This window comes from Drosophila eugracilis, unplaced genomic scaffold, assembly GCF_018153835.1.
Source record: "Drosophila eugracilis isolate 14026-0451.02 unplaced genomic scaffold, ASM1815383v1 contig_445, whole genome shotgun sequence".
Taxonomy (NCBI): domain Eukaryota; kingdom Metazoa; phylum Arthropoda; class Insecta; order Diptera; family Drosophilidae; genus Drosophila; species Drosophila eugracilis.
The window spans coordinates 980963-996474 of NW_024573311.1; the positions used below are offsets into that span (position 1 = coordinate 980963).

Genomic DNA, 15512 nt, shown 5'->3' on the forward strand with positions numbered 1-15512 from the left:
GCTGTTAATGCAGCAATGGATGGAAGTGAAACAAAATTTGGGGACAAATTAGCTACTGCGTCTTCCCAAAAGTATCCCGATAACTGCGTTCTATTTCCCTTCCTTCCGGAGTGTCCACTTGCCCCAGATTTCAACCCAACGACAACAGCAATCACTGACCGAACTACCAAAAGGGAAACAACAAAAAGTTCTACCGAGCTAACCACAAAAAAGGTACATACTGTTAAAACTACAAAGAAGCCAACACCTGAAAAAACAACACTAAAGACAAGTACTATTAAGACGTCCACAAAGCAGGACACTAGAAAAACAACTCAGAAGACCACAACTAATAAATATACCACAAGAACCAACCATCCCAAATACAACTACTGTAAAAACATCAACAGAGCCAACCACCGCCAAAACAACAACTCTAAAGACCCCAACAGCAAAAACAACAGGGAATCCAACAACTCAGAAGAAAACCACTGCAAAGGTAACAACAGAGCCAACCACCGAGAAAACAACAACTCATAAGAGAACCACTGTAAAGGCAACAACAGAGCCTACCACCGAGAAAACAACAACTCAAAAGACGTCGACCACTGAAACTAAAACCGAACCAACAACTGCAAAGTTAACAACAGAGCCCTCTACCGAGAAAACAACTACTCTAAACACCTCAACAGCAAAAACAACAAGACATCCAACAACTCAGAAGAAAACCACTGTAAAGGTAACAACAGAGCCTACCACCGAGAAAACAACAAATCATAAGAAAACCACTGTAAAGCCAACAACAGAGCCTACCACCGAGAAAGCAACAACTCAAAAGACGTCGACCACTGAAACTAAAACAGAACCAACAACTGCAAAGTTAACAACAGAGCCCTCTACCGAGAAAACAACAACTCTAAAAGCCTCAACATCAAAAACAACAAGGACAACAACAACTCAGAAGAAAACCACTGAAAAGGCAACAACAGAGCCTACCACCGAGAAAACAACAAATCATAAGAAAACCACTGTAAAGCCAACAACAGAGCCTACCACTGAGAAAGCAACAACTCAAAAGACGTCGACCACTGAAACTAAAACAGAACCAACAACTGCAAAGTTAACAACAGAGCCCTCTACCCAGAAAACAACAACTCTGAACACCTCAACAGCAAAAACAACAAGGAATCCAACAACTCACAAGGAAACCACTGCAAAGGTAACAACAGAGCCTACCACCGAAAAAACAACAACTCATAAGAAAACCACTGTAAAGGCAACAACAGAGCCTACAACCGAGAAAGCAACAACTCAAAAGACGTCGACCACTGAAACTAAAACAGAACCAACAACTGCAAAGTTAACAACAGAGCCCTCTACCCAGAAAACAACAACTCTAAACACCTCAACAGCAAAAACAACAAGACATCCAACAACTCAGAAGAAAACCACTGTAAAGGCAACAACAGAGCATACCACCGAGAAAACAACAAATCAGAAGAAAACCACTGTAAAGCCAACAACAGAGCCTACCACTGAAAAAGCAACAACTCAAAAGACGTCGACCACTGAAACTAAAACAGAACCAACAACTGCAAAGTTAACAACAGAGCCCTCTACCCAGAAAACAACAACTCTAAACACCTCAACAGCAAAAACGACAAGGAATCCAACAACTCAGAAGAAAACCACTGTAAAGGCAACAACAGAGCATACCACCGAGAAAACAACAACTCATAAGAAAACCACTGTAAAGCCAACAACAGAGCCTACCACTGAGAAAGCAACAACTCAAAAGACGTCGACCACTGAAACTAAAACAGAACCAACAACTGCAAAGTTAACAACAGAGCCCTCTACCCAGAAAACAACAACTCTGAACACCTCAACAGCAAAAACAACAAGGAATCCAACAACTCAGAAGAAAACCACTGTAAAGGTAGCAACAGAGCCTACCACCGAGAAAACAACAACTCATAAGAAAACCACTGTAAAGGCAACAACAGAGCCTACCACCGAGAAAGCAACAACTCAAAAGACGTCGACCACTGAAACTAAAACAGAACCAACAACTGCAAAGTTAACAACAGAGCCCTCTACCCAGAAAACAACAACTCTGAACACCCCAACAGCAAAAACAACAGGGAATCCAACAACTCAGAAGAAAACCACTGTAAAGGTAACAACAGAGCCAACCACCGAGAAAACAACAACTCATAAGAGAACCACTGAAAAGGCAACAACAGAGCCTACAACCGAGAAAGCAACAACTCAAAAGACGTCGACCACTGAAAGTAAAACAGAACCAACAACTGCAAAGTTAACAACAGAGCCCTCTACCCAGAAAACAACAACTCAGAACACCTCAACAGCAAAAACAACAAGGAATCCAACAACTCAGAGGAAAACCACAGTAAAGGTAACAACAGGTAACACCGAGAAAACAACAACTCATAAGAGAACCACTGTAAAGGCAACAACAGAGCCTACCACCGAGAAAGCAACAACTCAAAAGACGTCGACCACTGAAACTAAAACAGAACCAACAACTGCAAAGTTAACAACAGAGCCCTCTACCCAGAAAACAACAACTCTAAACACCTCAACAGCAAAAACAACAAGGAATCCAACAACTCAGAAGAAAACCACTGTAAAGGTAACAACAGAGCCTACCACCGAGAAAACAACAACTCATAAGAAAACCACTGTAAAGGCAACAACAGAGCCTACCACCGAGAAAGCAACAACTCAAAAGACGTCGACCACTGAAACTAAAACAGAACCAACAACTGCAAAGTTAACAACAGAGCCCTCTACCCAGAAAACAACAACTCTAAACACCTCAACATCAAAAACAACAAGGAAACCAACAACTCAGAAGAAAACCACTGTAAAGGCAACAACAGAGCCTACCACCGAGAAAACAACAACTCATAAGAAAACCACTGTAAAGCCAACAACAGAACCTACCACTGAGAAAGCAACAACTCAAAAGACGTCGACCACTGAAACTAAAACAGAACCAACAACTGCAAAGTTAACAACAGAGCCCTCTACCCAGAAAACAACAACTCTAAACACCTCAACAGCAAAAACAACAAGGAAACCAACAACTCAGAAGAAAACCACTGTAAAGGCAACAACAGAGCCTACCACCGAGAAAACAACAACTCATAAGAAAACCACTGTAAAGGCAACAACAGAGCCTACCACTGAGAAAGCAACAACTCAAAAGACGTCGACTACTGAAACTAAAACAGAACCAACAACTGCAAAGTTAACAACAGAGCCCTCTACCCAGAAAACAACAACTCTAAACACCTCAACAGCAAAAACAACAAGGAATCCAACAACTCAGAAGGAAACCACTGTAAAGGTAGCAACAGAGCCTACCACCGAGAAAACAACAACTCATAAGAAAACCACTGTAAAGGCAACAACAGAGCCTACCACCGAGAAAGCAACAACTCAAAAGACGTCGACCACTGAAACTAAAACAGAACCAACAACTGCAAAGTTAACAACAGAGCCCTCTACCCAGAAAACAACAACTCTGAACACCCCAACAGCAAAAACAACAGGGAATCCAACAACTCAGAAGAAAACCACTGTAAAGGTAACAACAGAGCCAACCACCGAGAAAACAACAACTCATAAGAAAACCACTGAAAAGGCAACAACAGAGCCTACAACCGAGAGCGCAGCAACTCAAAAGACGTCGACCACTGAAACTAAAACAGAACCGACAACTGCAAAGTTAACAACAGAGCCCTCTACCCAGAAAACAACAACTCTAAACACCTCAACAGCAAAAACAACAAGGAATCCAACAACTCAGAAGGAAACCACTGTAAAGGTAAAAACAGAGCCTACCACCGAGAAAACAACAACTCATAAGAAAACCACTGTAAAGGCAACAACAGAGCCTACCACCGAGAAAGCAACAACTCAAAAGACGTCGACCACTGGAAGTAAAACAGAACCAACAACTGCAAAGTTAACAACAGAGCCCTCTACCCAGAAAACAACAACTCTGAACACCTCAACAGCAAAAACAACAAGGAACCCAACAACTCAGAAGGGAACCACTGTAAAGGTAAAAACAGAGCCTACCACCGAGAAAACAACAACTCATAAGAAAACCACTGTAAAGGCAACAACAGAGCCTACCACTGAAAAAGCAACAACTCAAAAGACGTCGACCACTGAAACTAAAACAGAACCAACAACTGCAAAGTTAACAACAGAGCCCTCTACCCAGAAAACAACAACTCTAAACACCTCAACAGCAAAAACAACAAGGAAACCAACAACTCAGAAGAAAACCACTGTAAAGGTAACAACAGAGCCTACCACCGAGAAAACAACAACACATAAGAAAACCACTGTAAAGGCAACAACAGAGCCTACCACCGAGAAAGCAACAACTCAAAAGACGTCGACCACTGAAACTAAAACAGAACCAACAACTGCAAAGTTAACAACAGAGCCCTCTACCGAGAAAACAACCACTCTAAACACCTCAACATCAAAAACAACAAGGAAACCAACAACTCAGAAGAAAACCACTGTAAAGGTAGCAACAGAGCCTACCACCGAGAAAACAACAACTCATAAGAAAACCACTGTAAAGCCAACAACAGAGCCTACCACTGAAAAAGCAACAACTCAAAAGACGTCGACCACTGAAACTAAAACAGAACCAACAACTGCAAAGTTAACAACAGAGCCCTCTACCCAGAAAACAACAACTCTAAACACCTCAACAGCAAAAACAACAACGAATCCAACAACTCAGAAGGAAACCACTGTAAAGGCAACAACAGAGCCTACCACCGAGAAAACAACAACTCATAAGAAAACCACTGTAAAGGCAACAACAGAGCCTACCACCGAGAAAGCAACAACTCAAAAGACGTCGACCACTGAAACTAAAACAGAACCAACAACTGCAAAGATAACAACAGAGCCCTCTACCGACAAAACAACTACTCTAAAGACCTCAACAGCAAAAACAACAAGGAAACCAACAACTCAGAAGAAAACCAGTGTAAAGCCAACAACAGAGCATACCACCGAGAAAACAACAACTCATAAGAAAACCACTGTAAAGCCAACAACAGAGCCTACCACCGAGAAAGCGACAACTCAAAAGACGTCGACCACTGAAACTAAAACAGAACCAACAACTGCAAAGTTAACAACAGAGCCCTCTACCGAGAAAACAACCACTCTAAACACCTCAACAGCAAAAACAACAAGGAAACCAACAACTCAGAAGAAAACCACTGTAAAGGTAACAACAGAGCCTACCACCGAGAAAACAACAACTCATAAGAAAACCACTGTAAAGGCAACAACAGAGCCTACCACCGAGAAAGCAACAACTCAAAAGACGTCGACCACTGAAACTAAAACAGAACCAACAACTGCAAAGTTAACAACAGAGCCCTCTACCGAGAAAACAACAACTCTAAACACCTCAACAGCAAAAACAAGGAAACCAACAACTCAGAAGAAAACCACTGTAAAGGTAACAACAGAGCCTACCACCGAGAAAACAACAACTCATAAGAAAACCACTGAAAAGGCAACAACAGAGCCTACAACCGAGAAAGCAACAACTCAAAAGACGTCGACCACTGAAACTAAAACAGAACCAACAACTGCAAAGTTAACAACAGAGCCCTCTACCAGAGAAAACAACAACTCTAGAACACCTCAACAGCAAAAACAACAAGGAAACCAACAACTCAGAAGAAAACCACTGTAAAAGGTAACAACAGAGCCTACCACCGAGAAAACAACAACTCATAAGAAAACCACTGTAAAGCCAACAACAGAGCATACCACCGAGAAAAAAACAACTCAAAAGACGTCGACCACTGAAACTAAAACAGAACCAACAACTGCAAAGTTAACAACAGAGCCCTCTACCGAGAAAACAACCACTCTAAACACCTCAACATCAAAAACAACAAGGAAACCAACAACTCAGAAGAAAACCACTGTAAAGGTAACAACAGAGCCTACCACCGAGAAAACAACAACTCATAAGAAAACCACTGTAAAGGCAACAACAGAGCCTACCACCGAGAAAGCAACAACTCAAAAGACGTCGACCACTGAAACTAAAACAGAACCAACAACTGCAAAGTTAACAACAGAGCCCTCTACCGAGAAAACAACTACTCTAAACACCTCAACAGCAAAAACAACAAGGAAACCAACAACTCAGAAGAAAACCACTGTAAAGGTAACAACAGAGCCTACCACCGAGAAAACAACAACTCATAAGAAAACCACTGTAAAGGCAACAACAGAGCCTACAACCGAGAAAGCAACAACTCAAAAGACGTCGACCACTGAAACTAAAACAGAACCAACAACTGCAAAGTTAACAACAGAGCCCTCTACCCAGAAAACAACAACTCTAAACACCTCTACAGCAAAAACAACAAGACATCCAACAACTCAGAAGAAAAACACTGTTAAGCCAACAACAGAGCCCTCTACCGAGAAAACAACAACTAATAAGAAAACCACTGTAAAGGCAACAACAGAGCCTACCACTGAAAAAGCAACAACTCAAAAGACGTCGACCACTGAAACTAAAACAGAACCAACAACTGCAAAGTTAACAACAGAGCCCTCTACCCAGAAAACAACAACTCTAAACACCTCAACAGCAAAAACGACAAGGAATCCAACATCTCAGAAGAAAACCACAGTAAAGGTAACAACAGAGCATACCACCGAGAAAACAACAAATCAGATGAAAACCACTGTAAAGGCAACAACAGAGCATACCACCGAGAAAACAACAAATCAGAAGAAAACCACTGTAAAGCCAACAACAGAGCCTACCACTGAGAAAGCAACAACTCAAAAGACGTCGACCACTGAAACTAAAAACAGAACCAACAACTGCAAAGTTAACAACAGAGCCCTCTACCCAGAAAACAACAACTCTGAACACCTCAACAGCAAAAACAACAAGACATCCAACAACTCAGAAGAAAACCACTGTAAAAACACCATAAGAACAGTAAAGGCAACAACAGAGCATACCACCGAGAAAACAACAAATCAGAAGAAAACCACTGTAAAGCCAACAACAGAGCCTACCACTGAGAAAGCAACAACTCAAAAGACGTCGACCACTGAAACTAAAACAGAACCAACAACTGCAAAGTTAACAACAGAGCCCTCTACCCAGAAAACAACAACTCTAAACACCTCAACAGCAAAAACAACAAGACATCCAACAACTCAGAAGAAAAACACTGTTAAGCCAACAACAGAGCCCTCTACCGAGAAAACAACAACTCTTAACACCCCAACATCAAAAACAACAACAACTCCAACAACTCAGAAGAAAACCACTGTAAAGGCAACAACAGAGCCTACAACCGAGAAAACAACAACTCAAAAGACGTCGACCACTGAAACTAAAACAGAACCAACAACTGCAAAGTTAACAACAGAGCCCTCTTCCCAGAAAACAACAACTCTGAACACCTCAACAGCAAAAACAACAAGGAATCCAACAACTCAGAACAAAACCACTGTAAAGGCAACAAAAGAGCCTACCACGGAGAAAATAACAACTTTACAGACTTCAACAGCAAAAACGACAAGGCATCCAACAACGCAGAAGAAAACCACTGTAAAAGTAATAAGAGAACCAACCACAGCAAAAAAAACCACTCAAAGGCAAACGACTAGGAATCCAACAACTCAGAAGAAAACGACTGTAAAGGCATTAACAACAACAAAAAAGACTACCCCAGAATCAACAACTGTAAGGACCACAACAAAGCCGAACACTCAAAAGACGACCACCACAAAGGCTGCCCGAAAGCCAACCACTCCGAAGATAACAACTAAAAAGACTACTAGAAAGGCAAGAACTCGAAGGCCAACAACTGTTAAGATAACGACTGAAAAAACTTCCCCTAAGCCAACAACTTATAAGACAACCGTTAAATCAACCACGCCAAGAGCAACTATTGAACCAATAACAAAGATCACAACTGGAAAGACCACTATAAAACCAACAACCAAGAAGACAACAACAAAAAAGACTACCCCAGAAGCAACAACTGTAAGGACCACAACAAAAACGAACACTAAAAAGACGACTGCCACAAAAACTACTAGGACGCAAACCACTCCGAAGACAACAACTAAAAAGTCTACCCGAAAGCCAACAACTCGAAAGTCAACAACTTTTAAGACAACTACTGAAAAAACTTCCTCTAAGCCAACTTATAAGACAACCGAATCAACCACGTCAAAACTCTAGAACCTAACAAAGATCGCAGAGTAACTACCCGAACAACAAAAAGCCCAAACACTCCGAAGATAACAACAACAAAAAAGACGTCTAGAAAGGCAACAACTCGAAGGCCAACAACTGTTAAGATAACGACTGAAAAAACTTCCCCTAAGCCAACAACTTATAAGACAACCGTTAAATCAACCACGTCAAGAGCAACTATTGAACCAATAACAAAGATCACAACTGGAAAGACCACTATAAAACCAACAACCAAGAAGACAACAACAAAAACTACTATCCCAGAAGCAACAACTGTAAGGACTACAACAAAAACGAACACTAAAAAGACGACTGCCACAAAAACTACTAGGACGCAAACCACTCCGAAGACAACAACTAAAAAGTCTACCCGAAAGCCAACAACTCGAAAGTCAACAACTGTTAAGACAACTACTGAAAAAACTTCCCTAAGGCAACAACTTTTAGGACAACCGATAAATCAACACTAGGGGCAACTATAACAAAACAAAGATCACAACTAGGAAACCACTATAAAACCAACGACCAATAAGACAACAACAAAAAGATCTACCCCAGAAGCATCAACTGTAGGTAACAAAGCCGAACACTAAAAAGCACTCAAAACTACCCGAAAGCCAACCACTCCGAAGATAACAACTAAAAAGACTACTAGAAAGGCAACAACTCGAAGGCCAACAACTGTTAAGACAACGGCTAAAAAAACTTCCCCTAGGCCAACAACTTATAAGACAACCGTTAAATCAACCACGTCAAGAGCAACTATAGAACCAATAACAACCAAGAAGACAACACCAAAAAAGACTACCCCAGAAGCAACAACTGTAAGGACCACAACAAAACCGAACACTAAAAAGACGACTGCCACAAAGGCTACCCGAAAGCCAACCACTCCGAAGATAACAACAAAAAAGACTACTCGAAAGGCAACAACTCGAAGGCCAACAACTATTAAGATAACTACTGAAAAAACTTCCCCTAAGCCAACAACTTATAAGACAACCGTTAAATCCACCACGTCAAGAGCAACTATGGAACCAATAACAAAGATCACAACTAGAAAGACCACTAAAAAACCAACGACCAACAAGACAACAACAAAAAAGATTACCCCAGAAGTAACAACTGCAAGGACCACAACAAAGCCGAACACTAAAAAGACGACCACCACAAAGGCTACCCGAAAGCCAACCACTTCGAAGATAACAACTAAAAAGACTACCCGAAAGCCAACAACTCGAAAGTCAACAACTGTTAAGACAATGACTGACAAAACTTCCCCTAAGGCAACAACTTTTAGGACAACCGATAAATCAACCACGTCAAGAGCAACTATAGAACCAATAACAAAGATCACAACTAGAAAGACCACTATAAAACCAACAACCAAGAAGACAACAACAAAAAAGATTACCCCAGAAGCAACAACTGTAAGGACCACAACAAAGCCGAACACTAAAAAGACGACCACTACAAAAACTACCCGAAAGCCAACCACTCCGAAGATAACAACTAAAAAGACTACTCGAAAGCCAACAACTCGAAAGTCAACAACTGTTAAGACAACGACTGAAAAAACTTCCCCTAAGCCAACAACTTATAAGACAACCGTTAAATCATCCACGTCAAGAGCAACTATAGAACCAATAACAAAAATCACAACTAAAAATACCACTATAAAACCAACAACCAAGAAGACAACAACAAAAAAGACTACCCCAGAAGTAACAACTGCAAGGACCACAACAAAACCGAACACTAAAAAGACGACCACTACAAAGGCTACCCGAAAGCCAACCACTCCGAAGATAACAACTAAAAAGACTACTCGAAAGCTAACAACTCGAAAGTCAACAACTGTTAAGACAATAACTGACAAAACTTCCCCTAAGGCAACAACTTTTAAGACAACCGATAAATCAACGACGTCAAGAGCAACTATAGAACCAATAACAAAGATGACAACTAGGAATACCACTATGAAACCAACAACCAAGACGACAACAACAAAAAAGACTACCCCAGAAGCAACAACTGTAAGGACCACAACAAAACCGAACACTAAAAAGACGACTGCCACAAAGGCTACCCGAAAGCCAACCACTCCGAAGATAACAACTAAAAAGACTACTCGAAAGGCAACAACTCGAAGGCCAACAACTATTAAGATAACTACTGAAAAAACTTCCCCTAAGCCAACAACTTATAAGACAACCGTTAAATCCACCACGTCAAGAGCAACTATGGAACCAATAACAAAGATCACAACTAGGAATACCACTATAAAACCAACAACCAAGAAGACAACAACAAAAAAGACTACCCCAGAAGCAACAACTGTAAGGACCACAACAAAACCGAACACTAAAAAGACGACCACCACAAAGGCTACCCGAAAGCCAACCACTCCGAAGATAACAACTAAAAAGACTACTAGAAAGGCAACAACTCGAAAGTCAACAACTGTTAAGATAACGACTGAAAAAACTTCCCCTAAGCCAACAACTTATAAGACAACCGTTAAATCAACCACGTCAAGAGCAACTATTGAACCAATAACAAAGATCACAACTGGAAAGACCACTATAAAACCAACAACCAAGAAGGCAACAACAAAAAAGACTACCCCAGAAGCAACAACTGTAAGGACTACAACAAAAACGAACACTAAAAAGACGACTGCCACAAAATCTGCTAAGGAGCAAACCACTCCGAAGACAACAACTAAAAAGACAACCCGAAAGCCAACAACTCGAAAGTCAACAACTTTTAAGACAACTACTGAAAAAACTTCATCTAAGCCAACTTATAAGACAACCGCAAAATCTACCACATCGAGAGTAACTACCCGAAAGCCAAACACTCCGAAAATAACAACTAAAAAGACTACTAGAAAGGCAACAACTCGAAGGCCAACAACTGTTAAGATAACGACTGAAAAAACTTCCCCTAAGCCAACAACTTATAAGACAACCGTTAAATCAACCACGTCAAGAGCAACTATAGAACCAATAACAAAGATCACAACTAGAAAGACCACTATAAAACCAACAACCAAGAAGACAACAACAAAAAAGACTACCCCAGAAGCAACCACTGTAAGGACCACAACAAAACCGAACACTAAAAAGACGACTGCCACAAAAACTACTAAGAAGCCAACCACTCCGAAGACAACAACTAAAAAGACTACCCGAAAGTCAACCACTCCGAAGGCAAGAACTGAAAAGACTACCCGAAAGCCAACAACTCAAAAGTCAACAACGACTGAAAAAACTTCCTCTAAGCCAACTTATAAGACAACCGCAAAATCAACCACGTCAAGAGGAACTATAGTACCAATAACAAAGATCACAACTAGAAAAACCACTGTAAAACCAACAACCAAGAAGACAACAACTGTAAAGACCACAACAAAGCCGATCACTAAATATACGACTTCCACAAAAACTCCTAAACAAACTCCAACCACTCCGAAAACAACAACTAAAAAGACTACCCGAAAGCCAACAACTCGAAGGTCAACAACGGCTTCAAGGGCAACAACGGAAAATACCACCACAAGTCAAGAGCCTACAACATTAGGAACAACAACCGTTCATACTTCTACTAAGGCTTTTAATCAGAGTAATACAAGCACAGTATCCACGACGAAACTAACCACTTCAGCAACGCAAAATAATCACCAACATCACCATATTCATTATCATAAGCCCGCTGATCCCGGGCAGTCGTTTCTTCCACTGCCTAATCTTCCCCCTCTTCCGCTCCCACTACCCTGGCCACCACTACCTCTTCCAGAATTTCCTTTACCATTGCCCCCTCTACCAGCCGCGTTACCGACAATACCACCATTGCCTGAAGTTAACTTAACTGCAATATCCCCACCAGAAATATCACTTCCCAATCTTCCACCCTTACCACAATTGCCAAATCCTTTTGGTTCACTTTCCACCTTTTTTTGGCGATCATTAAACACTACAAACCAATCATAACCTTAACAAATACATTTTTGAAAATGCTCACCATATAAGTATTTATAGTAGTTGAAATTTCTTCTAACTTGGCTAAGAAAAAATATGGTTATCGAAAATCAGATGATTTTCATCATTGTTGATTATAGGGTAATGCAAACTTATATTTTAAATATATGTATGTACATAGTAGGCATTTAATACGATTGAGGGATATTTTACAAACCAAAATTATAATCTATTAAATCAAAATAATTTTTAGTTTTAATCGTAAAGTAAATATTGTTAAAACTTAAAATCTTATCTTTTTTAGTAACTGTTTCGTGTCGGCCAAACCGATTTCTTTTAATTTTGTCTCCTAATAGTTTTTATTAGTATAAAACTATTTTGTGTAAATTATAAATAAAGCTATTGTATTTGACAATAACAGTGAACTACTTTACAAGAACTCGTTTAAGAGCGGTGCAGAAAGAATATAACATAATATTAGTTTTTTATATTATAAGATTATAATTATAAGAATAAGTACTACTTTTTGCGTTACACCTGTTGCACAAATAATTCAGTCAATTTGAAAAATTTTACAAAATGTAATGTAAATTATAAATAAAGCTATTGTATTTGACAATAACAGTGAACTACTTTACAAGAACTCGTTTAAGAGCGGTGCAGAAAGAATATAACATAATATTAGTTTTTTATATTATAAGATTATAATTATAAGAATAAGTACTACTTTTTGATGTTGCAGAAATAATTCAGTCAATTTGAAAAATTTTACAAAATGCCATAAGGTTTAGTAAGTAAATGTGGATATCGTCTTATCGATATTCATGAACATTTGTTCGATATATTGATACTATCGTGAGGGGTTGCGCCAGCTCTAAGCGGATGGCTCGGCCATTTCGTTTTTGTCTTCACCCCAATAAAGTTGATAGACCTACAAGTAAGAATTTTTATATAAATGTTGTGAGAAATAATAGGTTTCTAAAAGAAAAAATGTGCTTTTGCACAGCTAGTATTTTGAAAAATGCAAATAGATAATTTAAAATTAAAAAACAAAAGTGATTAAACGTATTTTCTTAAAAAAAAATTTTTCCACTGGGACACCACGTGTCTTAAAATGGCGACGAAAAGAACAGAAGGCAGCGATGGCAGAATGATGGGCTTAGTTGTCTGACTGAATAAATGAAAAACTGAAAATTTACCATGTAAATGTGAAACTAACCAAATTTTTGGTAATTTTTACCTTTTAGAATGGCGGACGCAGCTCCAGCCCGTAGTGGATTCCGTGGCGGTTTTGGCTCTCGTGGTGGTCGTGGTGGACGCGGTCGTGGCCGTGGACGCGGTGCCCGTGGACGTGGCGGCAAGGAGGACTCCAAGGAGTGGGTGCCAGTGACCAAGTTGGGACGCCTGGTGCGCGAGGGCAAGATCAAGTCTTTGGAGGAGATCTACCTGTACTCGCTTCCCATCAAAGAGTTCGAGATCATCGACTTCTTCCTGGGATCCGCGCTGAAGGATGAGGTGCTGAAGATCATGCCCGTGCAAAAGCAGACGCGTGCTGGTCAGCGTACCCGTTTCAAGGCCTTTGTGGCCATCGGCGACAACAACGGCCACATTGGTCTGGGAGTTAAGTGCAGCAAGGAAGTGGCCACCGCTATCCGTGGAGCCATCATCCTGGCCAAGCTTTCCGTGGTGCCCGTGCGCCGTGGATACTGGGGCAACAAGATCGGTAAGCCCCATACCGTGCCCTGCAAGGTCACCGGCAAGTGCGGCTCTGTATCTGTGCGTCTTATCCCCGCCCCCCGTGGTACCGGCATCGTCTCGGCCCCTGTGCCCAAGAAGCTGCTGACCATGGCTGGTATCGAGGATTGCTACACCTCGGCCCGTGGCTCCACTGGAACCCTTGGCAACTTCGCTAAGGCCACCTATGCCGCCATCGCCAAGACGTACGCTTACTTGACTCCCGATCTGTGGAAGGAGATGCCTCTGGGCTCTACCCCTTACCAAGCATACTCGGACTTCCTGTCCAAGCCCACTGCTCGCCTGCACGCCGATGCCTAAATGAACATCATTGAGGCCAAGCAATCCAGAGTTTTTGAATAAAGTCATAAACATTAAAATATAAAACTTTTGTCTTTTTTATTCTTCTGGCTATCTAAGTTTACTTTTGTCATCTTTGTGGTACATGTTCAAATGTACATTGTTTAAGTCCACCGGTAATTGATTATTAAATATGCTACGAATTGAGATTTAAAAGCAGGATCCTAAAAACCGAAAGTATAAAATTCCCCAAAAAGAAATCACAAATCGGTGTATTGCCAAAAAATATTAAAATGCGGATGTAGCGATCTGGAACTGGAATTTTGATGTCTAAGTTCTAATACAAAACACATTGTAGTCGCTTAAATTACATTTATATTTAAAAAATTACACTTATGATAGATAATCAAATGATCTACGCCTTCACTCCGTACGCCTCGGGCATACGCTCAATTGCGTACTTGTGCGCCGCTACGTACATAATTGGTACACCAGGAATCTTTCGAATACGATTCTTCAGGTCCTTATCGTTTGTGGCCACGATGTAGCACTTGTGCTGGCGCACCCGCTCCACCAGGCAGTCATCCGCGTAGGTGCCCTTGTGCAAACAGGGCAGACGCTCAAATCGAGGATCAGAGATGATGCGCAGGGCCAGCTTGTACTTGTTGCCTAGCTTCTCCAGCTCGGCTCGCACGCAGTCAGAGATATAGGGTATGCACTTCGCATACAGGCAGTCCATCATTCCCTGCACAATGTCCAGTTTGTTCTTGATGCTGAAGTTGATAAAGTTTGTGTCCAAAACGATGTGGTACGGCGGGCCCAACTGGGTGTTGTACTGGAAAAATAAGGCAGAGCTCTGCTGGGTAGCCTGATGCAACTTAATCTTCTGAGGATCCTCGACTTTCTTCCTTTTTACACGAATCTGGTCTTTGATCCGGGCATCCGTTGGCTTCATCAAGGCGTTTTAGTTGCGAATTTCGCTGTTTCTTGACCTTTTGTGTTTTCTTGTGCTTACCCTATAATACAAGAAAATTTTTAAGTTTATGAAATTCATTAAATTTTATAGTTAGTTACCATTTTTAGATGTAATGCCTTAAAAAATGTAAACAATAAAAATAAAAGAGTGGCACACGTGCGGGAACTATTTTGGTGAACAGCTGTTTTGTTATGAACAGCGATGATTATTTTAAACT

The 15512-nt window shown here is 40.8% G+C and overlaps 3 protein-coding genes across 3 annotated transcripts; 2 read left to right on the forward strand and 1 right to left on the reverse strand.

Annotated features, from left to right (window-relative positions):
- The first annotated feature begins 15 nt into the window (after positions 1-15).
- Positions 16-12342, forward strand: LOC108110695 (mucin-2). Its single transcript, XM_041819080.1, is given in 5 exon segments — positions 16-25; positions 390-2635; positions 5537-5645; positions 5799-8086; positions 8347-12342. Coding segments are annotated over 5 exon segments (8604 nt in total). The 3' UTR covers positions 12298-12342.
- An 810-nt stretch (positions 12343-13152) lies between these two features.
- Positions 13153-14406, forward strand: LOC108110694 (40S ribosomal protein S2). The gene is made up of 2 exons (XM_017219825.2): positions 13153-13222; positions 13533-14406. Exon 2 carries the CDS (start codon positions 13534-13536, stop codon positions 14338-14340), a length of 807 nt encoding a protein of 268 aa, XP_017075314.1. The 5' UTR covers positions 13153-13222; position 13533; the 3' UTR covers positions 14341-14406.
- A 271-nt stretch (positions 14407-14677) lies between these two features.
- LOC108110697 (rRNA-processing protein FCF1 homolog) lies at positions 14678-15501 on the reverse strand. Its single transcript, XM_017219828.2, is given in 3 exon segments — positions 14678-15277; positions 15279-15335; positions 15394-15501. Coding segments are annotated over 3 exon segments (603 nt in total). The 5' UTR covers positions 15397-15501; the 3' UTR covers positions 14678-14734.
- Between the last annotated feature and the right edge of the window lie 11 nt (positions 15502-15512).

Coding starts and splice junctions, on each gene's coding strand:
- LOC108110694 (XM_017219825.2), top strand. CDS start 13,534: ATGGCGGACGCAGCTCCAGCCCGTAGTGGATTCCGTGGCGGTTTTGGC.